Consider the following 27,989-nt stretch of genomic DNA (forward strand, 5'->3'; position numbering starts at 1 on the left):
CCTTTGCCCTTCACTAAGATGGGGAGGGAGGGGAAAGAATGATGTCATCGCATGACTGTGTTTTTATGAATGAAAAGAATCCTGTGAGTGAGTAATTCCAGGAAACTCATATTACAACTCAGCAGATCGCAGCGCAGCTCACAGCCCAGCTCAGCCCTTCTCCTCCTCCTCGGAAAACAACAACTTCATTTACGGATACAAACAAGGAGATTGGAAAGGAGAATCAGCCAGGGGGGGGAAAGGACTTCAAGAGGGAAAAGGAGAAGGGCAGCAAACAAAGACTGATCGGAGAATTTCTGCGAAGTAAGTGAGGCTCCGTTTGTAACTCTGTAGTAGGGAAAATGTAGCAACGTCAGAGAGCAAAGGACGGGGCTGTTTCTCTGTCTGGATGCTTGTGGGTCTTTCCAGTGGCTTCCCCAGGGGCAGAGAAACGGCAAAATCACAACACAGAGAAGGGGTATTGGTGCCCCTGGTTGTTTGGGTGGTTTGTGTGTGTTTTGTGAGGAGTGGCTGGTGTTGATTTCCTTTAGGGAAATCCTGCTTAGTAAGATGGATTCTTTTTAATTACTATTTTTTTCTTTAGATAGGGTGCTTGTGTGGTGGGAGATCCTCAAGATACATGCCAGACTCCAGGGTGGGGAAAAAACCAAATGTGATGTGCTTCTTTGCCTCCCCAAATATGCCACACTACTTTCTAGGCAGCAGCAAAAGGCAGGAAATCACTCAATAACATCAGAGTTACTCATGGCTCTTATTAACCATGTGTTTGCACGTGCTGAGGCCTGGATCACGTGGAGTAACTTGTAATGGACATGGATGGGAGCTGTGATTTGATGTTGGGGGAATAGGATCATGAGAATTCAGGTAGCCTGGATTACTGGGTGTCCTGATATCCTCTTTTCCCAGGACACGTCCTCTTTTTTAGCCTCGTGTCCTGGAAAAGAACTTAAATGTCCTCCTTTTCCCTGTGAGCAGGCAGCGCAGAGCCTAATTAATAATTATATGTAATAAATTGTATGTAATATATTGTTAAATTTAATAGTAAGTAATATAGTTACTTTATATAGTAAACAGATACTGTTAATAGTGTTTAACCACATGAAATCAAGATACAGTGTTTAACCACTGTATATATACCGTGTTCAAGATATAGTGTTTAACCACATTAAATCAAGATACAAGTGTTTTTAGCTTTTATTTTGTCATGTCCTGCATTTTACTTCAATGGCCTAGATTTTGGGGGGTGCCTTGTCCTCTTTTGCGGTTTTGACATCTGATCACCCTGCCCAATTAGTACACACACACCCCAAATAAAGAAGCCAATTGTCCACTAGTAGTAACAATTGGCTCCTGAGGGGAGGGATTCCCTAAGCAGGGAATGCTGATTTCCCCCCCCCCCCCAAGAGGCTGGAATCCTGATGACAGAGGACAAGGAATGGTCACCAGCTGGTTGAAATGCAAAGGGGGGGGGGGTTGTGGAGAGTTTGGGAAACCTCATAGGAATGTTTCCAAATCAGCATTAAAGCAATACACACTTGAGAACTCTCTAGAGCTGTGGTATGTGAAATGTCTTCTAGAGAAGAAAGCTTGCTGGGTGGGTTTCGTTCATGCCTTGGAGTCTGTCTGACTGCCAGATCTGAGATCAGCAAGGAAGGAAGGAAGGAATCCCTCCTTGCCAAACAGACTGAAAACCCTTGCCTGAATTGTTGTTTTTCCTGGGTGAAATGTGACACAGCTCATTTGTCCAGGTCACTTCAAGGCATTTGCACACTATTATTATATCACCATTCATTCATGTATGACAAAAGATGAGAGGCTAGGTCCCTGCCCTGAGGGGCTTACAAACTAGATATCAACACAACAGAGGAAAATGGAGGCAGGGTAGGTGGGGAAGAATACTGCTTCAGTTTGATTTATGGTATTTATATCTCATTACCGTATTCAAACTGTGGTTCAAAGAGGGCGACAACCCCTCTTCCTAAAATACATATAAAGCATCCTCCTTTAATTAAAAGAACATAAAGAAATTTCAAAGCTGAAACAAACAGTAAAACTAAAAAAAACTTCTTAGGTGCACTGAAACAAATTTTTACTTTATATCTGGCTTTTCTTCCATCATGGAACTGAAGGCAACATACTGTGTATGAAATTACCAGGCATTTGGACCAAGAAGATGTCCTTAGGTAGCTATATTGCTTGCCCTTGGAACAAGTCCTTGGAACAAAGGTGTAACAACCCAGTGAGCTCTTCAGTGAGTGCCTGAAGGCCCTCTCTGGGAAGGGCATTTCATAGGCACTGTGCTACCATAGAAAAAGGCTTATCTCTGACTCAGATCCTGACATGTGCAGTACCTGTTCATAGTGTATCACAAGCAGAAGTGTATATATTGCAATGGATGCATTTATCTAGCATGCAAATGTCCTATCATTTAGGGGCAGGTGGGAAGGCAAGCTTGAATTTTTCATCTCTTCCAATCTTGTGAGAAATTGAGGCATCCATTTTGTTCTGTGAAGCTTTGATATTTTGGGAAAGGGACCTACTCCTGAGAATAAAGGATATTTGACACTGTTGGATACCCTGATAGGAGCCAATTCTGTAGAATTTGATTATTTGGTACTACTGCTAGTGGTAACCACTGTGATTTAAATTAAATCAAATTAATTGATTCTTTTTGCTTATTCTGTTAAATGGACTTTTTCCTTATCCTATTGCGCTGTATGTGGCACTAGACTGGCTGTTGTCAGTCTGCTTAAAGTGGCTGCATTTCACCAGTGACTTCTGAATACTTAACCTGACTGTTGAATTGCCAGAGAGAGAGAGAGAGAGAGAGAGAGAGAGAGAGAGAGAGAGAACAGGAGAACTGTAGGTAAACAGTAAACGTTGCCTAATAGATACCAATTAGAAAAATTAACTAGTCCAAGGGCAGGGGAAGCAGGCAAGGATCTTGGATCCTCAAAATATGAAGATAGGCAACTTGTAAGGCTATATAATCTTGTACACACTTACTTGGGAGTAAACCCCATTGAAAGTTGGGCTCACTGAGGGGACATGTATAGGATGCCCCACAACATACTGTTAAAAAAAAAGGTACCAGTTGTAAAGGCAGTGATTAAGTATATGAAGAATAGTGAATGGAAAGTTGTATTTTCTGATTTTTGTAGAGAGAATCAAATGTTGCACCTGAATGCCTATGTAATGTCAGAAATAGTTAATGAATATCTAGATGAGGATTCTTTTTTGAAGGGTGCAAATTTGATTTTGCAGTTTTCGCAGAAGCTTTTTGCCACAGAAATACTGCATTCTGTTTTATGGTCTCTGGCCTGTTATAAATGATCTCTGATGCATGTTTACAGCTTCTGAAGAATGTCATTCTATAACTGGTCATTTAGTCCACTGTCTAGTTATTGCTGCGATTAGAAGATTCTTTCACTTCAGTCCACGTTTAGTAACAAATTCGATATGCCCCCAAAGTGGCTCATTATTATTTTTTAATAGATATGTGTGACCTACTACAGTTGAACTCTAGTAGGAAGGCTAAATTGACAGGGAGAGGCAGTTGTCAGAAATGGTTTTTGGTTATTATCTGTATGGCAAGATGGCACTTTCAAAAGTAACTTTTGTATGTGGCACTTCTAAGAGTAACGTAACATAAATATGTCCTTGCTGCCAAGGAGGTTACAGTCTAAATTTTTACAGCAAGGAAGGTGATAAAACTGTTGGTGCCAGGAGGTCCTGGGGTAAAGCCCAGCAGTGGGCCCAGCCCAATGATGCATTGGGCAATGCCATCAGTACTGAAAGTTAAGGGTGTGGCCCGGACAGGCGATGGGGCTCTGATGGGGGTGAGCTCTTAGCCAGTGCCCAACCTGACTGATATCTGTTGCAAGCCCTGCAACAAACCTTGAACAAAATGAATAACATTTGGAAGGGTGGACAGTTCTTATTTTCTTATCCTTTAGGGACAGAATACACCGTATGGTGAACTAACCAATGAGTGGTGTGGTGTCTTTGACTGTCTAATACAGGGGTGGCCAACCTTTTGACTTTAGGGTTCCCGGACCTTTAAATTTCTGCCCAGCCCACAGGTGTACACATTTGATCCCTGTTGCGTATGTGCGACATTGAGCAGAAATGGCTTAATTGTGTAGGGAAGGGAATTTCAGCAGGTGCAGCTTTCTCTTCTCTACACAACTGGTAAAGGTCCAGGAACCCTAAAGTTGAAAGGTTGACCACCCTGGTCTAATGCTTGGCTTGTTTAGCTGCTATACATTATCTATTTGCAGAACTGTAAACTCTTTCAGCTGCAATAATACCTGACTTGCAGATGTGCTACAGCACACCTAGGTGACACTGTATCTAGTGTATCTTCAAAACCAAATTGTTTTCCTTATCATAATACAAATGCAGGAGGAGGGGGAAGAAGAGCCCTGACAAGGCATTGCTTTGATGCAAGTTTGATGATACTGCTTTGACATCAGTAGAACTGTCTTCCACTGACAAGCTGCTTTAGGATTGGTGGGTGTCTTTAAATTACTTAGACCAGGGGTGCCCAAACCCCGGCCCGGGGGCCACTTGCGGCCCTCGGGGGCTCCCAATCCGGCCCGCAGGGAGCACCCAGTCTCCAATGAGCCTCTGGCCCTCCAGAGTCTTGCTAGAGCCCGTGCTGGCCCGATGCAACTGCTCTCAGTGTGAGGACGACTGTTCGACCTCTCACCTGAGCTGTGGGATGAGGGCTCCCTCCACTACTTGCAGTTTCATGTCTGTGTTGCAGCAGTGGCAGCAAAGGAAAGACTGGCCTTGCTTTGTGCAAGGCCTTTTATAGGTCTTGAGCTACAGCAAGACTTTCATTCATTCATATAAGCTACATCTCATATATATTCATTTATGTAAATTTATTCAAATTTGAAATGTAAATTAATTCTTTTTTTTCCCCTGGCCCCCAACACAGTGATAGAGAGATGATGTGGCCCTCCTGCCAAAATGTTTGGACACCCCTGACTTAGACTTAAGACAACTGGCAGAAATCTGTTTTTATTTATTTACCTCTTTCTCCCAGCCTTCCATCGAGGAATTCTGGTCCTGGGTTCCCCTTGTGAGTCTTGTCTACCCCATTCTACCTGCTACTTCAGACCACATAGTGGTGTGTCAACTCTCTCCTAGTATTCAGAAGCTTTATGAGGTTGCTGAGAGCAACAGACAGCCCACGGAAGTCTCAACCAAGCATTCTTAAGAGATTTTAATCTCTCTTCTTAGTGGCACTTCCTTCTTATGGAACTTCCATTCACTTTCGCCCCAGCTCTGCTCACTCTGGGGTTTTGTGGGTGTGTTCTAAAACACATGTAACACATGTTCAGGGATCCTGTGCTCAGGGCTCAACTCAACAGAATGGCATTAAATGAGAAGGAAAGCAAGGTTAAAGGTGCAACAGTGGATAGCATAGTGCATCTCTTGTGATGCTTTTGCACAGGTTTGATTGCACTACTAGGCCAACAAGCCAGCTGTTCCGAGTTATATATGTTCCAACTTCCAGACAGACTTCTGGAACAGAACCAGTACATATGTTGGGGACTAGTGCAAAATAACTGAGAAAAGGAATAAAAAAGAACATGCAATGCAATGTACATGATGAGCACTTGCACGACTAGGTCTTAATGTCAGCGGTTTCTGGGTAGAAAAAAGAAGAAATCCCTACAGAGAGAAGAGACTGCATAATAACACAGACAGAAAATGGAGGGGGAACAGAATATAGGATTAATGGGGGGGGGGTTACCCTATTCCCAGGGGGAATAGGGGTTGAAGGATCAGGGCTTACATGGTAGTGAAAAGGAAGGGGGAGTGGAGAAAGACCAGGGGAAAGAAAAGGAAGAAGCAGGAGACCACCAAGGAATGACTAGCAGCATGAAACCGTGGCTCTTATTCTCTGTAGCCTAAACCAGGACTACAGGCAAGGAATGAGAAAATACTTTATTCATTTGTGATGGGGGAATCTTGTTCTTCTCTCTGCCCAGTCACTCAAATCTGATGTGCCAAGCCTTTGAGAAAGGGTTGGGAAGCAGGAATCCTCCTTGTTCTTGATGGAACAGTTAACGTGAATCAAGCACTGGAAGCCTGGAGCTAATCTCTAGGTTTCCCCTCTTCTGCTGAACAATTGGCCTATGGAGCCTAGACACTCATGCACACATTCACCTCAGTCACACCAAAGGAGGAAAGGATAGAAACATTAAGCACGGCATTGGTTTGACTGCACACAAGCCACAGAAGATAGAGGGGATTTGTGGGCCAATGGTCAGGCCAAGATTACTTGTCTGTATCTGCTGAGTTTAGCTTGTGGCATGAAGAGTTTGTGGAGCTAAGATGCCTAGCCTAGTGATTCTCTTGACTCAAAGGCAGGTAGAAAAGGGCTTGAAAATCAAGCCAAGGAGGGCTGGGCAATAGCCTTTGCTGGTTCCAGGGAAGGAAGAAAGGCAAGAGGGCTGAGATTGCTTTCCTGGGGGAAGGGATGTTGTAAGATGTTTCAGGGGTGCTTCAGTGGTGGTGGTGTGCTGTAGCATTTGAAGGAAAGGTGCAGAGAGGAGAGGATAGTCTGGCTGGCTGGTACCGTGGTTCTTGGGTAGTAGAGGGAATGGGATGCTTGGCATAGCACCAGGTCACTGAACAATCCACAGCAAGAGCTGGGATAAGAGAGGCTCTGCAAGGGTCTGTGCCCCCACCTTTTATCACCCAAGTTTTCATAGGGAACCATGGAGGCTGCTGTGGGGTGAGCTCATCCAGGACCCTTCTTTTGTTTTTTGAGATGGGTGCCTCTAAGGATCAGCACCCTGTGGAGGGTGCAGCAGAGAGGGCTCCTTGTTTACTAGAAAGGCCTGTGCCTTAATTATCATACCACTCTTGATTGAGTTTACAGCCAAGTCGGTGAGGGAGCTAAGGTGGAAGGCACCTCTTTTGTGTTCACTAACAACTTTGTTTACTTCAGAGTCAGGAAGCTCTCAGGATGTGGCTTGTTCACAGGTTTAAATCTGCTGACCAAGCAAGGCGTGGTCAGTCATGGAATTCCCAAAAAGAAAGGCAAGGTTTCTCCTAAGCCAGCCAAGGGGGGTGGGTGGCAGTGGGGAGAGGTTGCTTGAACGAAAGCCTGGCCTCTTCCCTAAGGCCTGTGGGACCTGAGGCTTCCTTGCCATCAGCCCAAATAAATTGCCACAAGTCTGACTTGGGTCACGCTCACCAGGCACCATGTTCATGTGTGCACAAGTGTGTCTGGCAACAATTTTTTTTTTTAAAAAGTGTTGAGTAACAATTTATACAATAATTAAAGTCGTTGGCTTCTTCTTTCTCACCATTAAAAATGAAACCTGATTTTTTTTTGGGGGGGGGGATAATTCACTCGTGATCTCTAGGGCATGGGATTGTCCCAATCTGTTTCTCAAGGAAGTGTATTGGAATTGCGGAAGATATTACCAAGGAGATAGGGTGTGGTGTCCACAGTGCCCCTTGCTCTGAGTAAGTGCAGGATTAAAGCCCAGGTGGTAGCTGGAGGTGTGCTGCACAGCGGCAGCCACTAGAGCATAAGGAGATCCCTCAGGTATATAGGGAGCACCTGAGGCAGAAAGGGTTTGGTGGGTTTTGAAGGAGTGCAGGTTGGAGGTAGGAGAGGAGACTGACTGACTTGGTTTATGGAATTGGGAATCAGACTGTGGATTGTGACTGGACTTTGGCTTTGGCCTTTGATTTGGATACCCTGACGGATTGGACTGACCTACCTGGAACCTGACTTTGGACTGTAACTTGGCTTATTAGCAACTCTGATTGATTGGACCGGTTTACAAGGCCCAGTGGATTGGGATTTGGCAAAACAGGAAGATGAAACCTACAAAGAGAGGCCTTAAGTGTCTTAACTGAAGTTAGGTTGACTTTATTTGGAGACTAGGCATGAGGCAAATATTAGCTATTCTTTACAAAATTATGTGCCGCCCAATAGCAAGGTCATACAAGTCATTTTTTTTTTCCACATTACACAAAGTTTTGCTTAATGGATCAGGAAATGGGCAGTGATTGTCTTTTGACCCATAGTTTGGAAAGTTTATAATAGCACCTGTTTATCTGGGGCAAGCTTGGCAGTAGTATGTCAGAGACCCCATGGCTCCAGATTCAGGTTCTTGGATTCAGGATTCCTAGCAAGCAACTGGTTCTCCTGATCTAAAGTCAGCTAGAGGTCATGTTGCGCTAAGGTTATGCTGGCAACGGGTCAATTCTGTATTTGACAGTTTGATGGTAAACATGGCTCTATAAGTGTACTTGTTCCCACTCATCCCTTGTTAAGCTTGATCTTCCCCTCCCTTTGTTGTCTTCTTGGGAGCAGAGAGACTCTTGTTGCTTATGTAGTTCTGTCAAGTGCCATGTATGTTGATGCTGATCTTTCAAAAACAGTAATACACAAACACCTTTTCTGCCACAAGATGATTTCTTGCAGCAGAGATCTGTGTGAAACCCAAGCCTGGGCATAAATTTGGGTTGCCTTCGCCATCACTTCTCCCCAATGTGTGCCATATATCTTTCCCATTTGCTGCTTGATGTGTTATGCTGGGATTGGGTCTTCATTTATGCGGTGTGTTTTGTAATTGTTTTAGGTTGTTGGCTGTCTTGTGCTGTTCTTAATAAAAACAAAACTGGAAAAGTGGGATATAAACTTTAAAAATAATTACACAACATTTGTGACTGTTGCTGTGGAGGTGGCTGAATGTGTGAGCCATTCAGATTGTGGAGTTTCACTTGGCTCGGTCATGAAGTGACTTCAAGATGTCACTATTTGGTGGGGAAAATGGTCTAATTGGGGACCGCAAGTTGTGCTTTCTAAGCAGACTGAAACAGCAGATGTATTTACTAGAACTGTTTTAAGCATTTAATACATGTCAGAGTTCAGCTATGTACAGTTGTGTATACACACCCAAATATATGCCACCTTTGATTTCTGAATAGCTTGCACAGTATTAACATCTGTTCAGTCTGCAACTTTCTAATGAGATAATTAAGCTTCATTAGACATTAGATGCCAGATCCATAACTAGTGCACATCTGTATTTCTTCACTTAAATTGTCAGAGAGAGAGACTGATTTACAGCAGCAGATTAACCCTGTTTTTGCCCAGCCCACATTTGGTCCCTGTTCCTTATATGCAATGTTGGGCAGAAATGGCTTTAAGTGTTTGAAAGACCTGAGTCTAGAGGTACTAAACGTGATGGCTATCCCTCAGCCTTGCTGCTCTGGGAACAGAGCTATCAACTTCCACTGGCTGATTGAAAGGCAAACATCTTTGAAGATGTAACTAGAAAATCTGTATCACAACTGACACAAGCTCAACAGGTTTTCTGTTTTATTTGGAGGTTTCCCTCTTGCTCTTCCCCTGCAGCAAATGTGTGAAGCAGCCATCTCAGTGAGCAAGGCCAGAGGCTGTCAAGTATTTGAAATTTTGGAGTGTGACTATAATGGATTGACACTTGGATTGTCAGCTGTCACATAGATTGTCCGTCATAAAAGATTGTCAGTCAGTTCTGGTTGAAGGTTGATGTTCTCAGTGCACCTGTGCCTGCCTTCTGAATTGTGGAAATGCAATTTAATTTCACTGTTTGTTCATTGTGTGCTGAAATTGCCCGCTCATTATGCATCCCAATGTGGAACATGTTGGGCAACGCAAGCAAATGCATTGAGTTTACAAGGCCAGAGAGGAACTGTCTATCTAGCTCCAGTTTTGCTTTTGTGAACTGACAATGTTTTTTAAAAATAAGATGGCAATTTTTAAAACCATGAGAAGTATACAAACATCCTCTTAATGCACTTGTCACCCAATACACTTTCTGGTTCAGAGGAAGTGTTTGGATTAAAGCCAGCAGTCAGTGTAGATAAACTGAGTTTCAGTCAAGGTACTTGAGCTTCACAGGAGAGTGGACGAAGCTGTAAGGGCTCTACCACGTCAGCAAATTTTAAAGCGAGTAGCTAAGTGAACTTTCAACCCTTCCGCCCCATCCACCATTCACAGCGTCCCACCTCAAGAGGCAAAGGAGAACAAAAGTGAAAAACTTTTGTTTTTCCCCCCCATGGATAGCCCCCCCCCCATGGAAGGGCCATGATTGTTGGCCAGCAGGCCCTTTTCAGTGTTCTTGCAGGCACTTTCTTTTTCCAAAGCTCTTGTCCTAGTTTTGTGATCTTGAAGAGTGTAGTGACCAAGGGATTCCACTTGTCCCCTTTCAAGCCTAATCCAAGGGCCTTTCTGATTGTTTTCCTCGTTAATGTGGTGCTGGATGCAGTCTTTCTGCCTGTTCTTAGAGATGTGCCCCCCATTGCAACATGAGATCTTATTTTCCCAGCGCAATATTTAATTGTTGGGGGTGGGAATATAGAATAATAATCTGCTGTTTTTGCTTGCCTTATGGAATGCGGTTGCACAAGTGTGATGGAGACCTGTTGGACATTCCCTATGACTTGGTGATGTCTGGCACAAATTGCTCCTCCCCCCGCCCCGTCATCACATCCCACAGCTCTCTGTGAGCTTCCTTTTTAAAAATGTTTTATTGCAAAGGGTAAAACCGAGGGGGTGGGGGGGGAGGTATAATTTTGTTCCTCTTTCACTAAAAAAGATAATTGTTATATTGCTGTGGCCCTGGAGCTGCTCGGTGGACAGTGCAGAAACTACAGAAGAATTTTTAAAATTCTTTTATTTTGTAAACAATTGAAAACATCCTTCTGTGGTTTGCATTGCTCTACACAGCAACCGCAGCACAGAAGCACTCATCAAAGTAATTATAGCTACGGCTATAGCTACCACTCTGCCTGGCTCTTTTTGCAACGCTTAGATAGCATTTTTTTTTAAAGTTTCAGGAACATCCTCTCCTGTGTTGTAGCACATCTTTATCGACATTGAAAATGCAGCACTCAGGTTATTCCACTTGAGCAATACTAGTACTGTATATCCCATCCCTGCCTACTATATTGGGGTGAGAACCTGACTTTGGCACAGAATCTGGGCATGCAGGAGGGTTGAGATGTTGCTGCGGCCCTGAGTCCTGTAGACATGATTATTATGGGTATAATGAACCTTAGCATTTATGTAATGTTACCAGGGATGGAAGTCAAAGCATTAAAAATGTTGGTTCAGTTTTGGTTCATCAGTATTTTTTTGCTTCTCTCTCTCCAGAGAAACACTCTGGAGACTGGAGACACTCCAGAGAAAGTCACTCCAGACACTGACTTTAAGGGTTTATTAACTTGCTTAAGACACCTTGAGCCAGTTCAGATGCAGTCCATGCAGAATCAGATCAAACTCTTTGGCATGCAGTGTAACTGTACATAAGTGAATGTGACCACTGTTTCACTTGAGAGAAATAGTGTTTTCAAACTACTTAAAAAAAAAAAAGAGAGATTTGCAAACAAAACACCTGTACTCGCAACAGGAGAAGTGTTATTGAGGCTGTCTGGCCACCTGTCAGGGATGGTGTCGTTCCCTGCACTGAGCAGGTGGTTGGACTAGATTACCTTTAAGGGCTCTTTCAACTCTAACCTGTTATTGTTAAGGACATTTATATAGTGTATCACTCTCCCAAAAAGCATTCATAAATGATTTACATACTAAATAAGTGGTTCCCTGTCCCAGAAGGGCTCACAGTCTTATAATAAAGCGATGGTCTGTTGCAGGGTGAATACCTGGTTACAGATGCCCATGTTTTGAACCGATTATCCTTTCTTATGGGCTTGGTTCTGGTTCAAGGCACCAAGACAATTTATGCTCAGGCTCAACTCTGGTTCATTGCAAATGCTTCTCTGAAATGTTTTGTCAGTTCAGTTTCCAATTCCTGCTTCAGAGAGCCTATAGAGCAGGGGTGCTCAATAGGTAGATCGCGATCTACCGGTAGATCGCGAGGCAAAATGAGTAGATCGCGGAGTGCCGACGCCCCCCTTCAGGTGCCTCTGGGAGGAAATGCCAGGAGTAAGGCCCATTGTACTCAATGGGGCTTACTCCCAGGTAAGTGTGGCTAGGATTGCAGCCTCACAGCCTAATCCTAGGCATGTCTACTCAGGAGTAAGTCCTGTTATACTCAGTGGGGCTCAAGGTACACCAACATACATTGTACACATAAATGTTATATGTTATGATGGTGCAAACATTGTAAAAAAAACTCTGGTAGATCTCCGGGCCTTGCTGGGTTTCAAAGTAGCTCTTGAGCCAAAAAAGTGTGAGCACCCCTGCTATAGAGCTTTGCATCCACAATTGGAGTCGGTCTCACAACAACCCTGTAGGGTAGATTGATGTTATCCTTGGACTGCGGCTCAAGGTGGGGACTGAGATAGAGGAATATTGTCCAAGGTGGCCAAATCAGGTGTAGAGCAGAAGTGTGACTGGGGAGCGGTCTGGTTTTTCAGCGGGATCTGTTAGTCCCATGACTACACTAGCCCTCACTGCCTTGTCCTCGCTCTCATTTCCACCTGCTCTTCCTGACCTCCTCTTTCTGTGGTCCCCTCCGCACAAACTTGGTTTTGCTTCTTTATGCTCTCTGTTTTGAGGGTGGTGCATAGGAATACTTTGGCTGCACCAGACTTGCAGTAGCGACAAGCTTCCACCGGAGCAGCTGATCTGCCTGTGCTGTGCCATAAGGAGTGGAGCGGTGCCTGTGTTCAGATAAAAGCCAGCAACCTTCTGGAATGCTCTCTTGTGTGTCGCAGTCTTGTGTGCACACTGCTTGCTATTCCAGAACGAATGACTCCTCTGCCGTCGCTGGCTGTAGAATCTAATCTGAGCGAGTCCCACGTTGGCTGGCAACTCACGTCTGTGAGCAGCCCCACCTTCTCATCTTTCTCGTGCCTTTTCCTTACCTGACCTGTTTTCCTTGTCAATCAGCCCTGGGAGCTTTGCAAGGTAGAGCCTGTGTCTGGGAGCTTCGCAGCAGTTAAGTTCAGCTTTCAGGATCAGCGGAGGCGCAGCAGAAAGGGCAGCACATACGGACTTGGCAACCTTTCTGCTGATTCACCGTGAGCCGGCTTTTCTCCCTCCCACGTCCCTGCTGTCTCTGACCCATCGTTCCTCTTCCTCCTGAGACTCTAATCCAAGCACTTCCACTATTTATTTAGGTGGATTCCCGTTCCTGAGGGCTAGGGGCAGATAGCCATTAAAATGCAATTCAGTGCATAATAAAACTCAGTCACACTTAAACAAGACTTGTTACACATCCCTGTTGGCATAGCCCTGATAATAGGTCACTTGGGGTTCAGGCCTGGTCTGCACACATGCGGCAGAATGGGCTGTATTGCTTTGGGCTGTGAGGAGCTATGGGGGAGACAACTGTGAGACGGACAAATGGGCTGTGAGGGGGACAACTTCTGTGTCTGAAGGCTTCTCTGTGTGGAAAAAAACTATCCCTGAAGCAGAAAGCATCACAACACCAAATGAGCTTGTTGAGGCAGTCTCTTGCTGTGGAGCAATACCTGCTTTCAGGAAGTGGTTTCTGGATGTGGCAGTGTTAAACATGTGCCCACACTTACCTGTCACGTGAAACAGCCACCTTGCTGCTTCAGCATTCTTCTCACCTAATTTAATTTCTTGCCTAATTTTCCCGCCTCTGGGACAGCCACCAGAAACGCCTCTTCAAATACACTTGTCACCTGCATACGGTGCAAAGCTGTTTTTTGTTTTTTGTTTTGGTAATGATGTATTCTCGGTTGCTTTCAGGGGTTGTGATGGGACATTGGGAACAGTCAGACTGTAGAGGTCTGTTGGGTCAGTGGCGTACCTGAAAGGGGCCCAAGAGGGGGGCAAGTGTGCCAGGCTTGGGGGGGACACTGCCATCCATTCCCTTTGAGGCGCCCATTCCCACAGCACTCAGTCGGCCACGGATAGTATTGTGCGTAGGGGCACACCTTGGGCGGCTTCCCCGGCCCTCAGAAGGCTTTGTAAGGCCTTCTGCAGACTGAAATAGTCACTTCCGGTTTTTACCTGGATACCCCCACCTCCCCACATAGGGGGCAGCATCAATGGAGATGTGCCTCTGGGTGGCTAGGCCTGGGGCTTCCTAGCCACATGCTTTTTATTGGAGAATTGATGGTTTGTGTCTGACCCCAAAATACAATAATTAGAAATATGGGGGGGGGGGGCATGCGTGCGTGCATGCATGCTAAGCTTGTGGGAGCTCCTTCAACAGTGGTCAGGAGTTGATGGGCAGCTCTTGCCATCTTCCGGCTTCTTTTTCCTGATAGTTGGTAATTAGTCGAGGTTCTTTCTCCAGAGCAAGAGAACAGAAGGACTGAAAGATGGAGTAAAAAGGTGTTTAGTACATTTACTGCCACACTTACATTAGAACCACTTCTCACAGCAGTAGTATAGTAACCTTTCACCAGGTACTGAAAGGAAAGTAGCCTTGCTGCTAGGGGAAGGGTGAGAGTTATATTCCAATTTCTAAAAATGTTAAGGAGAAGGAGAATGTGTGCTTTGGAGAGAGAGGGTGTCTTCAAATAACAAAAAGCAGTTAAGCTAGAGCAGGGGTGCCCAAACCCTGGCCCTGGGGCCACTTGTGGCCCTCAAGGACTTCCAATGTGGCCCTCAGGGAGACCCCAGTCTCCAAAGAGCCTCTGGCTCTCCGGAAAATTGCTGGAGCCCACACTGGCCCGACGCAACGGCAACAAAACGCAAACAGTGGAGGTTTGGGATCAGAGTTTTCCTTATCTCAGATGAGCTGCCTTCCCAAGCTGACGAGTCCCATCTACCCGGTGGCTGAGAGAGGAATGTTTTCAGTCCTAAAGAAGAAGAAAATATATAATAAATACCCCTTTAAAGTACTTTATAAACTTAAAATAACGACGACATCGGTCATTGTCTTGTACATCGCTGGTGATGTCATATGCACTATAGGGATCCATCTACAAACCAAATGCCATGGATGCTCAAGTTCAGGGGTGTCCAAACCTTTTGGCAGGAGGGCCACATCATCTCTCTGACACTGTGTCGGGGGCTGGGAAAAAAAGATTTAATTTACATTTAAAATTTGAATAGATTTACATAAATGAATATATTAGAGAAGGAACTTGTATGACTGACTGAAGGTCTTGCAATAGCTTAAGACTATAAAAGGCCTTGCACAAAGCAAGGCTGGACTTTCCTTTGCTGCTGCTGCTGCATCACAGATGTGAAACAGCAAGCAGTGGAGGGAGCCCTCGTCCCACAGCTCACCTGAGAAGCTGAACAGTTGGCCGTCATGCTGAGAGCAGTTGCATCAGGCTAGCACGGGCTCCAGCCAGTCTCTGGAGGGCCAGAGGCTCATTGGAGACTGGGGGCTGCCTGCGGGCCAAATTGGGAGTCCTCGAGGGCCACAAGTGGCCCCAGGGCCGGTGTTTGGGCACCCCTGCTCTAGTTCTACACTTTCCCAGGGGCAAAATATTGCAGATTAAGTGCTAGAGAAGTGTGGTTTCTCCCACATAAGAAGGAAAGATCTCTAGATGCCCCCCACATGTTACATGTGGATGTGTGGATTGTGTGAAGAAATGATAGACTGGGAGGGAATCACTTTTCTACATATTTCAGTGAACAATCAGGCCTGTTTGCTTATACCAGGTTATATTTGTGTTTGCTGTTTGCTGTTTGCTGTGTGCTGAGTGTACAGATAGGGAGATTAGTAGTTCATGTTTCCCATCTTGAGTAGCCTTTAATTTTGCAAGACAGGTACTGTTTGTCCTCCAATGAAACACAGCTGTCTTGGGTGTTTGAAAATGTTGACTGACTAAGCTGCAACACCTGAATCCGGGAAACAAGTGCAGTGCTGCTTGCTGAGCAAGCATACTTCTCTCTGGTCATAGTTCTCTTGCAACTTGAGAGGCATACCTGGAGGGTAGCGCACAGGCTTCATGACCCACCATTGATTGATCTGTCCTCCATGAATTTATCAAATCCCCCATCTAAGCTAATAGTCATTGCCACATCTTGTGACAACATGACTAATTATGCAATGGGTGAAGGAGTCTCTCCTTTTGTCTATACTGAATCTCCCACCACTCAGTTTTATTGTATTCCTCCTGGCACCAGGAGGGAGAAAGGAAAACTTGTGTGTCTCCATGCCATGAATCATTTTATAGGTCTCAATCGTGCAGTCCCTCATTACGTTTTTCCAAGCTAAAAAGCCCTCATGTTGTAGCCTTTCCTTGTAAGGAAAATGCTCCAGCCCTTCAATCATTTTGGTGGCTTCCTTTGCACTTCTTCCAGCTCTATAATGTCCTTCTTAAGTTATGGAGATCAGAGCTGTATGTAGTATTCCCAGTGTGGTTACCCTGTAAATTTGTACAGTGCGATTATATTAGCAATCTTATTTGCAATCCCTTTCTTTCCTAATGACTCCAGTATGGCATTTGTCTTCTTCACAGCTGCTGCACACTGGGTCAACATTTTCACTGGGCTATTCATTATGACCCCAAGATCTCGCCAATCACTCAGGCGCCATCAATGTATATGCAAAGTTTAAGATGTTTGGCCCCAATAAGCATTACTTATTGACAGTGACCCACATTTGCCATTTGGTTGCCTGTTCGCCCAGTTTGGAGAGGTCCTTTTGAAGGCCTTTGCAAATTTGGTTTTGACTTCTCTGAACAGTTGGGTGTCATCCTCAAACTTGCCCACCTCTCTGTTTTCCCCTACCTCTTGATCATTTATGAACAAGTTCAAAAGTACCAGTCCCAACATAGATACTTGAGAAACCTCAGTTCTCACTTCTCTCCACTGTGAACATTGCCCGTGTATGCCTACTCTCTGCTGCTTGTTCTTTAACCAGTTACTAATTCATAAAAGAATGTGTGCCCTGGGCTCAGCCTCTTGAGTAGCCTGAGATCCTGGAAGGAACTTCCATATGGGACTGAGGCAAGATGATGGTGCCCCTGTCTATATAGGCTCTGTGAGGTGCTGCCCTTCTCAGGCTGTGCTTGTTCTCCAGAACGCGCGATCCTGTTGTTCCTCTAGTTCCTTGGGCCTGTGCCCATCTCGGTTGCATCTGTCCCCAGTCTCCTGTCTGGGCACGTCTCAGTATGTGCAAAACAAACAGACTTGAGTAACTTTTTCCCTCCTCGACCTCCTTCAGGCATGCTGAGGGGGAATAGACATCCATCTAACACTCAGGACTGGAATCTTCCACAAATACACTCTTCTCCCAAACTTTGTTTTGGAGATGGGACAAAGGAGATGTCATTGGCAGTAACCGTGGCTCAAGGAAAACCATTAGAGAAATCCACTTACAATCTCTTTCCTTTAGCATTGTTTCTGGGGCTTTAGAGAACCTGTGAAGAAATGTAAGAGCAGCCAACATCACTGATTTCATGGAGGGGTGCATTCTGTTGACCTTCTTTGAGGGTTCTGTGAGCCGAAGCTCCCATTAATATAAATAATGATAACTAGGGCTGTTCTTAATCTTTGCTTCTCTTTATCACCCTTCCCAAAAGAATAAATGTGAATAAATCAATTGGAGGCTCAGACATTTACATAATAAGCATTCTGGGTCAGTTTGCTTGATACATCATCCACGCACCCCAGCCACATTCTCAAAGACTGGACAATTTTGTTTAATTGAGGGGGGATTTGAATTGTGCCCCCCTTCAATAATGCCAAAAACACCCCCTGTACCAGAAGTGAGGGAAGCATTGCACAAAGAGGGGCCAGTTTGGTAAATATCATCTGAACCAGCCCTCTGATAACACCTGGGTTTTTGTATAACATTTTTTTTTAACAAGGTGTTAAAAGGGGTAGCGCAAATGGGCATATTTATTGATCTGTTTCGCTCCAACTTGCCCTCTTCTCAAAGGCACAGGATGCACAACAATACTTTTAAAAGTAATTACTAAAAATCGGCACCCCTTTTCTCCTAAAATTGGCCTATAAAAGAAAGCTCTGCTCATCTCTGGCCACCACTTCAAAAAAAAATCCATTTTTATTCAGCCCTTCTTCCAAGAAACTATACATAGTCTCCTCTCCTGTTTATGATCATGGAACCCCTGAGAGGAGGTTAGACTGAGAGATCATAACTCTCCCACAGTCATCCAGTGAGCACTGTAGCTTAGGGGGATTTGAATGTGGGTCTCCCTGGTTTTTGGCCCAGCATTTTTGTTTAGTACATCCTACTGGCTTTTGAAAATTGCATGCTTGAATCAAATGGCTTTCAGCACTTCTGAAAGACACTCTCTGACTTTGTCAAAACTTCAGGGTTGGGCCATTGATAGCAGAGCTGGCCTTATGAGTTGTGGGGCCCAATGCAAAACATTTTTGTGGGGGCCCCCCTACTCATCAGGATGAAAGGCGGTGGTGAGGTACACAGTAGCGGCATCACCACCAACGGTTTCCAAGGGGCCAATTTTAGGTCCGTTTGACTCGGGAGTGGGAGGGAGGGCCGTCCAGCAGCAAAGCTCAGCTCACTTCACTCTCTTTGCAGTGCCTTGGCATGGAAGATTCAATACCAGAGCGAGGTGCCAGTTGCAGCTTCGGGCATTCTGCTCACCACCCCAGTGTGGGCCCCCCTAAGATGTGGGGCCCCAATTGGTCCAGATTGGATTGATAGGCGATGCGGTTAGAACAACAGGGACTAGAAATAGTAGGGAACAACAGGGAATCCTGTAGGACTGAGATTCAAAAAGCCTCATTTCCTGACCTCAAAAATTCTTACCTGTCAAAATTACTCTTTTGCTGCATCGTGTATTTTGAAGGAAACAGATTTCTTAAAAATGGGTAGGCTGCAATAGGACAATCCTGTTTGCATATGAAGTGGTTTTTCTGTGTGTTGGGAAGCTGCTGTTGGTGCTGTTTATGGTACATCTGTGTGTTTCTCAAAGAATGAGAGGACAAACCCTCGTCCTGAGAAGCTCGCAATCTACATCTTGATACAGAGGAAGGGAAGAGAAAGGAAATGGAGGCAGGGGTAAAGTGGAGAAGGATGTGTGATTATTTCACTCAGATGTAGTTTGTACAGTAGTAGGGCATGGAAACTAAGGGGCTGTGTCAACAGTCTCACAGAGAAGGTGGACGTTAAAGAAGATTTGAAAGAATTAGGAAAGGATGCTAGCATACCTGAGCGCACATGCGTAGGACAGCCACATGTATGAATAACACACAGTAATTTCATTGTTTCCACATAAGTGCAATTTATCCGTGGCCCCAGCACATAGGTTTCGCACGTGATGGGGCGCAAGAGCAGGCTACGGTGTGCCCTTGCCTCCCACATGTAGACTTTTTGCTGTGAACTCTGGATCTACGTGTGAAAGGGCTTGTATGGTTAGGCGCCACTTACACAATCCATTTGTGACATGGGAAGGAGTGGGTGAATTGTGTGATGACTGTGATATAGTCATGAACGAGGTGAGTGTGGGTGTCTGTGTGTATGTGAAAGTGAGAGAGAAAGCACAACTCCCACGCTTGCACAAGTTCTCTGTGGGGAGAGCACATGAACCTATTGAACCCTACTATTCATGGAAGCAGTTTCACGTGGAGCATTGACTTTCATCACCCAAGGCCCACCGACAGCTTCCAGGCCTTTAATTGCAACCATGTGGTCACTGATGATGCGAAGGGCTCCAGGCAGGTCAGTTTCATAGCCAGGCGGTTCATCAGAGTTAACTCATCAGAGTTAAATGACAGCCATGCATCAGGAACTTTCCCCGCTCATTTTATGCAACAGTGAGGGGCTGTCAACGCAGCACCCGCATAACTGAGGGAGGACTTTGTCAGGAAGGAAACAGCAAGGGGACTGAAGGTCGGACGGGGGCAAGTCCTCCTTCACTGTCCTCTGTATTATATTTCCGCCTTTGGCTGTTTGGGAGAAGTCCCAAAATCATGGATGGAGAGGAGAGCTACTAAGTTGCTATTGTCCATTAGATACAATGGATAGTAGACATGATCCAGCGGCTGTGTACTGAATAAGAACAAGCATGCTTGTCCCAGTCCCATGCTTACAATATTGTCTAGTGCGGTGTTTCCCGAACTATGGGTCAGAACTGGATTGCTGGTGGGTTCTGAATCTGAAACTGACAAGCTGAGAAGGAAAATGTATTGAGCCCTATGGAAAGTGAAACTGAGCCACACGTGCACATGTAAGTGCAAGTAAGCAAATGTACCCCAGTCCTTTACAAAAGGTGGGCCAAGAGGAATGTAACACTATTAGAATGGTCCCAATCTGATGAACACAGGCCCCAAAAAACACTCAAGAAGGAAGTTCCCCTCCCTCCAAGCTGACAAGAAAAGTGCATGTTTACTCATGAGTAAGCAAATGTGCCCCAGGCAAAAGGGGGACACAACATCACCAGAATGGTCCCAGTTTGATGAATGCAGCGCTCAACAAATGCTTCAAAAAGTTGGCCCCCTCCTCTACCAGAGTAAAAAGGATAAAAACAGAGATTTGAGTGGCTAGTTAAATGAAACTTTTTTTAAAAGTCTCGTAAAGCTGGGTGAGTCCCAACAGTGTGTCATTTTAAAAAGTGGGTCCTGGCGCTAAAAAGTTTGGGAACCACTGGTCTAGTTTGACAGTAGACGGTAGTTTGCCTTGTGTCGCTTAAAACAAACTAGAGAATCCCATTTGTAAGCAAAACAGCTGATCCAGAAATGACATAATACCGGGCCATGTGCAGAGCCAGCTAACGCACAGGGAAGACTCAAATTCATCTGCCCTGGCAATGCAGCGGCAATCTTGCTTTTTGGACACCCTCTTCCCAGTGGCCTGAAGCTCTCCTCTCTCTTGCTGAGCACATCATGATACTGCTTTTATTCTCTTTTCAGGCCCTGGCATTTCAGGGACACACCCGCCAGCTGGCTCCCTACCATTCTGTTTCCTCCTTCTCAGGAAATGTCTGCCCTTGTGCAGTTTCCAGTAGCTGCAGGCATGTCCAGTATAGAGACACTATAGGGAGGGAAGAAGATCTGTCTAATCTTTCTGTGGGCTGATAGGTGGGTGATCTTGTGTGAGAGCAGAAGCACCTGGCTCGTGATGCAGTCCAGTTGGGGAAAAGTAGAAAGGATTTTTTCTTTTCCGTTTAATTTAAATGCAAAAACAAACCAAAAGGCATGACTCATTCTTGATGCTGGATCAGCGATCTGGTAGCTTTCCATTGCTCTGTCAGACCAAGGGGTTGTGGAACTTGAAGAATACCCCCACAAAGATGGGTACTCTCAGGAAAGACTCCCCATGTCCATCTGTTCCATGTCATTTTGCTTGGCTTGATGCCTAATTGGAGATGGGACTAAGGACATGGGCAGAAGAAAAGGGAGAAGGACATGTGATTGGGAAGGGGAAGGAAATGCTATTTTCCCCCAGAATGCACAACATGCAAAGGAGTGAATAGCAATCGCACAATCCTTATGTTTTGGTCCTGTTCAATTTCAGGCTCTTTCCTGGGGAGTGGTGGTTGTCGAGAAACAATGTCAGCCGATAGCTTGTCAAGCAAAGCCCTGAAGGTAAGTGCTACTTGCAACCAAAATTCCATGAATCTTAACATTGAAACAAGTTGGACCAAGACTGGGGCTCCGAAAGTGCTGTTATAAACCTGGGCCAGTTTCACACTCTAGCTATGATTAGTCAGGCAACTGCTCCTTTGTTTCACTATGGCCCAGGCATTATCACCAAATTTAGAGCTATTCAGAAAGATAGGTGAAAACCCTTTTTACCTCTGGAACAGTACCTGGCTTTGCTGCTCACTTTTCTCTGTTTTGCTTCTCTGCTATCCTCACCTTCCTTCTTCAATATGTGCCCACACTTCCTCATTCTGTCTTCCCGCCATTTCTCTTTTCACAATTGATCTTCCCACCTGTCCACCTTTCTCTTTGCCCCGCTCCCTGTTTTCAGGGCTGCGTAAGTACCTATGCAGAATTCAGCCCAGAAAGGAAAGGGTCTGACTACTGGTGCAGGATCCTGAAAGTCTGAACACTTGTGTGTTCAGAGAGGGTTTGCAGAAACTTGTTTGAAAACTGCCTGCGAAATATGATGCCCAGCCTCCTGCCGCAAAAAGGGGAAGGATGTTTGATGCCCTTCCTCTGGTATGTTTCCTCTGGGTGTGTGTGTGTGATTGCACTGATGGTTTTTCATGAGACCTGCTGCTTTTTCTAGCATTTGCTTGTATGATTTGCATGCTGTTGCTTGCCCTATCAGAGCTGTTTCCCAGCAGTCCCTTTGTTTCCTGCAATCTGTTGCCCAGTTTTAAATAGATGTGAATGGTGGCCTTTATCCAATGTGTCACCTTGACAGGTCTCAGGTGCTCCCTGATGCCCCCTGCTTCAAAAACATGGAATAGGTCTGCATTCCCCTTCTCCCCCCGCACTTGCATACAGGGAGACTGGGATATTGCTTATGCCTGTTGCCCATTCCTGGCCTGGATGGATGCTGACTACTGTGGAGGGGCAAGAACAGCAGGCTAATTTCAGAGAAATTCCCTCTGAAACAGGCTGTGGGGGTGGTTTGGAGGAGAGACAACCCTGAGGTGTGAAGAAATAAGAAATGAAGCCCTGTCAGGAAACCCATCTGTTCTGGCCAGAGACTTGGAAGTTTTGATATTGGGACAGGTATTGGGAAGTGACAAAAAAAGCCTGCCCCTGATTAGCATGCCCAGGTGTTGCTTTCTGTCTCCGGCAACCAGTAGCCTAGAAGAGGGTGGTTCTTGCCATTGTTTTCATTTAACTACTACTTGTTTCCTGTATCACATCTCCATTTTAAAAACCAAAACACATGCTCTCATCCTTTGATCTGCTGTAATTGGCTTGAGTTGTGCAGTTAAGGTCTGAGGAACTGAAATGTGTTGGTCAGAGGTGTGCGTCTGTATGGAGAAAAACCGCACCTGACAAGGAGTTCCTATTTTAAGCCCCTCATGCCATGAGGTACTCTGGGGCTAGGACAAGCACTGCTGCTGTCCCTGCGGCAGGCTAGGCAAAGATGGTGGGAGGAGCTAGATTTCGGTTTGCAGCAGCTGGGCTCTGAGAGATCTGACATCAAGGAGAAGGGATGTCCAAGCTCACTTGTCTAGTTTGGGGATCACCAGAGTTTGGAATGACACCGGGTGCAAACCCCCATGGTGCTCACTCCTCTCCACTAAACGCCAAGTGGCAGAGCCCTAGAGAAAGTGTTTTGTTTTTGTTTAAAGGAAAAGTGGAATAGTATGAATGGCAAGAAAAAAAACAACACTCATGTTCTGAGGGCACATGAAACAGCCATATTTCTTGTGGATTGTTGTCCCCCCATACTCTTCCTACCCTTGCTCATCCACTGCTGCTTCTGTTCAACAGATCAAGCGGGAAATGGGCGAGAACACGCCACATCTCTCTGATGAGGAGCTCATGGGGTTGTCGGTGCGGGAACTTAACCACCACCTGCGAGGCCTATCCAAGGAGGAGGTGGCGCGGTTGAAGCAACGCCGGCGCACGCTGAAGAACCGTGGCTATGCGGCCAGCTGCCGGGTCAAACGGGTGTGCCAGAAGGAGGAGCTGCAGAAGCAGAAAACAGAGCTGGAAAGAGAGGTGGATAAGCTGGCCCGTGAGAATGCTGCCATGCGCCTGGAGCTCGATGCCCTGCGCGGGAAGTATGAGGCGCTGCAGGGCTTTGCCCGCACAGTCACCGCTCATGGCACCACTGCCAAGGTGGCTACTGCCAGCGTCATCACCATCGTCAAATCTGGCTCCAACCAGGCCACATACTCCTAGTGTCTACCAGCCAAGTTGCGAACTGAGTCCTGTTGCCATGCCTATGTCCAGCTCTCACCTAGAATGGCTGTAGCTGCACTGGCCCCTTCCCCCTTCTTCCACTTCTTCCTCTGCCATCTTAAGGAGACACGACTGACTTGAAGACAAAATGGCTGAACATTGAACTTCTTCTTCTGTCCCTTACCTTTTTGGGGAGAAGGTGGGAAGGTAGTGCCTGACTCATGTAATTTTAGCTGTTAATGTTATCTGTGAATTGGAATGCAGTGGCCAGTTACCCCCTTCCCTCTTCCCAACTACTTCTTGCTTCCATGGTGTGGTTGTCAGGTTTTCTCATCCTGCCATTCCACGTAGGTCCCCCCCTCCTGTTAGTATAATACGATATGCTCAGAGATGGCTTCTCTGCTGTAGCTGGGAATGCAGTTTCAGGGACTCTGATTGCAAGGGGAGAAAAAGGGACCTCCTCTGGGATGGCGCAGAAGGGATACCAGGTGGAAGCCCGCTCCTTGTCAGTCAGACCCAGGACTTGGGAACCGTCCAGGATGTTACCAGAAGTTGCCATATTCCAGTTGTCAAGTGGTGGTCCAGCTCTGACATCACCCCGTGTGTCCCTACTGTGCCTAGTCATACACGCTCTCTCTGGTATTCCATAGCTGTGTGCTCTTTGGCAGAGAAATGCCATCAACTATTTGGAACTAGAATTTTTTTGAATCAGCTGGTGCGACAGTGATTCCAATCAGACTGAGGTTTCAGTGAGCAGGCAGGTTTGATAGCAATCCAAGGAAAGGGGAAGTAGTTGTGGCAAGAGATGAGGAAGGGAATTTTTGCTATGTGATCAGGAGGATTGTGAAAGGAAGGGATCATGGAAGTACATGTCACAGTAGGGTCAGGGGCTGGCATCCTCTCCTAGGATGCTACTGCACACCAGGCCTTAGCAAGAGACTTTCATTCTCTCCAGCTTTGTGCACATGTCATAATTGGGCTGTTACAAGATCTCTAGCATGGAATGGAAGTAACTGGGGAAAGTGGAGAGAGAATATATGAGAAAGGAGAAGAAGAAAGGAAGTGGGGTGGTTGGAGGTGGGAAGGGTGCAGGATTGTAACTGAAATGCTGAGGAATCCTTTCTGTTGCAGTGAAAACAACATTTTGCCTTCCTTCCCTTATTTTGCAGTACTTGGGACAAAGTATGACTGTCCTTGGTAGGCAACAAATAAAGGGCAGAAGTCATCCAGTCATAAAAGCCTCCCCTGTCCAATCAGCCACTGTCTTAATGTTAGATCAACCTGTGAAAAAATAGACATTAGAATTTTTTTAATCAAATAAAATGGACTCTTCCATTTTTATTTTTTTATACAGTGGGGGAAAAACTCCTGCAACACCAGGAAAAATCAGCAGTACAGGTGTCATGGAGATAAAATCCGTGCTATTGCTGCAGACTCCAGAGGAATACACAGAGGAATTGCCCAACCCAATAGGAGTACAGGCAGGTGCCTGGCACAGCAGGATTGCAAGGGCTGTGGCCTGATTGGGAAAACCTCACCCCAAACAACATGTTCAGAAGTGGGGGAGCAATGGCTGTTTTTTTCCTTTTTCCTCCCCACAAGTATGTGGAAATCAGGAGACCATCAGCGTGGATGAAATAGAGAAGAGGGGCAGCCACTCTGCTCCTGTTTCCTGGATTGCAGCCTTTCTCCCTGTACTCAGGGGAGTACCCTTCAGTTGTATGGAGGAAGTGCTGCAAGGGGGAGAAATACATGTTCCTCACCTCTGGCATACAAGCAGATGGAATTAATTTCTACCTAGGACAGTAAACTAGGCTAAGTCAGCCCTCACTACACAAACTGAAATTGAAGGGCTGAAGCCAAAACAAATTTCTGTCCCAAAGAGCTACACAAGCTAAGCACAGCAGGAGAAACTGAGGCACAAGGGCACCATGGGGTGTTAAGTAACAGAGCTGATTTGTCAATTGAGATTTCCCCGCTCCCACTGAATTTTTATGGCCATGTTCTTTTGAATAATGTTGCCTCAACAGAATAAAGAGGGGGGGGTCTCATTGCTGACTACTTGGAGTTTGGGAAAGTGTTCTCCTGGTACTTTCTCCTCAGTCACAGGAAGTAAATGCAATTTCCCAGAACTTTGCTGCTCTGCCATTGGGAATGGACAGTAACGCCACCCAGAAGTCTGATTTGGGTTCTGTTTAAATGGACGCTGGACAAGTTTAAAACTAAGAGCCTTTTCCCGTCCATCTTTCCATGAAGCCAGTGTTCCATTTAACCCAGATCCCTGGCACCTACAACATACAGTACTGGCTCTTGAGCTGTGATCTAGGTGTACATCAAAATGGGCATACAAATGCCACACTTGTGGGGATCCAGGACCCAAAGTTCAAACACCTCCATTGCCAGTATACCTGGGTAAGCAGTTTGAGCTCATTTGCCGTCACATTTAAATTGGATCTAGAATTTTAGCTCAAGGAAGGAGCAAATGGAACCTGTATGTTGAAAGCATGCCAGGCCCATGTTTGTGATCAGTTTAAAAGCAGTCAAACAAGTCAGGGAAGACTTAGTCAGGTGTGCCTATCCAAGGGCAAGGGGGGCTGGATTAGGTGATTTATAGCATCATCCTCTGCCTGTCTACTCAGAAGTACAGTTGAGTTCAATGGGACTTAGGCCTGAATAAGTATAGGATTGCACACTCCTGTGCACACCTGGGAGCAAGACTCAACTACTTCTGAGTAGACATGCATAGGACTGTGCTATTTGGGGAGGTACCTTTTTCCATTTAAATGTGTATGCTAACATAGGAACCAGAGAGTATTTGTGACCAGTCACCTCTAGGCATATACCACAGTAAACTTGTTTATATGGCAATTAACCCTGTAATGTTTTAGACATATGGTTGGGTTCACCCATCCTGCAGCTTATGACATTCACCCCCCACAATGGAATCAGCTTCCTAACTAGTGTTTTCCGTCCTTTACCTACTTTTTGAGGGGGTTCCCTTGTTTAGCATTTCCTCCCTTTCTTCCCTCCACCTGTTTCTCCTTTTTCCTACCCTATGATTTATTTATTGCACGAATATAAGTTATTGTCACGTCCTTTAAGCCATTCCGCCTTGTGGCACGGCCAGGATGTTGGTACAGAGCCGTACTTTATATTTTATATATACAAATCACATTTTATCTTCTATAGAGCAAGAAAAAAGTACTTATTTATTTTCTGACTTACAGTAAGTGTCCTAGCAGACTCCTCTGTATTTTGTAGACTTTATGAATAAAGACAGGTTGTTTTTTTTTCCAATGTGGAGAAGCCAATGCCTTTTATTCTTGTTTTCAAACCCTTTTCATGCTAGCTGAAAACACCAGGCTGATGATCTGAGAGTTGGTTGTATGCATTATCCAAGCAGTCAGCAAAACGTGTATCCAAAGTTCCCCTTAGCCTTTGAGTACCAATCCCCATTCAAAAGTAGTAGTGCAATACCCATTTATGCCCAATGGGATGTCTCACTAGTTTACTTCAGAGGGTAGTAGCATAGCTACAGGAGGGGGGTACAGTCAATATTGCAGACGCCACAGCACACCATGTGCCTGGCCCTTTCCACTTGCCATTGATAACAAAGCCCAGAATAGTCCCAATGTTGAATGGGAGGGGCTGATTAGATTGTGGTGCCTGCAATACCTACCCCACTACCCCCCTGTAGCTACACTACTGTCAGAGAGATTAGAATTTCACTTTCTTTCAAAAGAGGCATTTATTTGACTTGTTCCTATAACCCTGTCCTGGCAAGCATGCTCTCAACACCATCTCTGTCATGGTGGTGGCTGTCATTATTAAAAGTACTTATACACTTTTATTTATATACAGCTTTTCAACACAAATTCATACAGCAGTTGAGAGAAAAACACCTGATCTGCACCTTTAGTCTGTGCATACTGAAGGGTATCCTTCAGAGATGGAGCATTTCTCCATACTTAAGTGTGGAGGAAAGAGCACAAAATGGTGGCCTGGAGATAGCGGTGTCCCATTGTCATCCAATAGGTGCCAATGACACAGAGGCAACCATTTTGTACATGGCAAATGCTATGCTATCTGGAGGAAGGGAGGGTGTGTCGTGTGTGAGATAAAGACTGGCTGGTGGTGGAAGACTAGGCAATTAGCACAACAGTTTCACAACCTTAAGGAAAGGCATCTGGTTAGCAGTACTACCAAGACACATAAGATGAGCCTGTTGGAAATGTAGGTTGAGTGGCTCCATGCAGAGTTTGATAAGATAAACATGAAAGAAGGTGGAGGAGTGTCCTTAAGTTAACTTTTATTG

At 45.4% G+C, this 27,989-nt stretch overlaps 1 protein-coding gene across 1 annotated transcript; it reads left to right on the forward strand.

Annotated features, from left to right (window-relative positions):
• Positions 1 to 26,980, forward strand: MAFF (MAF bZIP transcription factor F). The gene is made up of 3 exons (XM_066633557.1): positions 1 to 303; positions 21,372 to 21,442; positions 23,261 to 26,980. The coding sequence occupies exons 2-3, from the start codon at positions 21,407 to 21,409 to the stop codon at positions 23,672 to 23,674; spliced, it is 450 nt and encodes a 149-aa protein (XP_066489654.1). The 5' UTR covers positions 1 to 303; positions 21,372 to 21,406; the 3' UTR covers positions 23,675 to 26,980.
• Positions 26,981 to 27,989: the final 1,009 nt, after the last annotated feature.

Source organism: Tiliqua scincoides, chromosome 7, assembly GCF_035046505.1.
Source record: "Tiliqua scincoides isolate rTilSci1 chromosome 7, rTilSci1.hap2, whole genome shotgun sequence".
NCBI lineage: Eukaryota > Metazoa > Chordata > Lepidosauria > Squamata > Scincidae > Tiliqua > Tiliqua scincoides.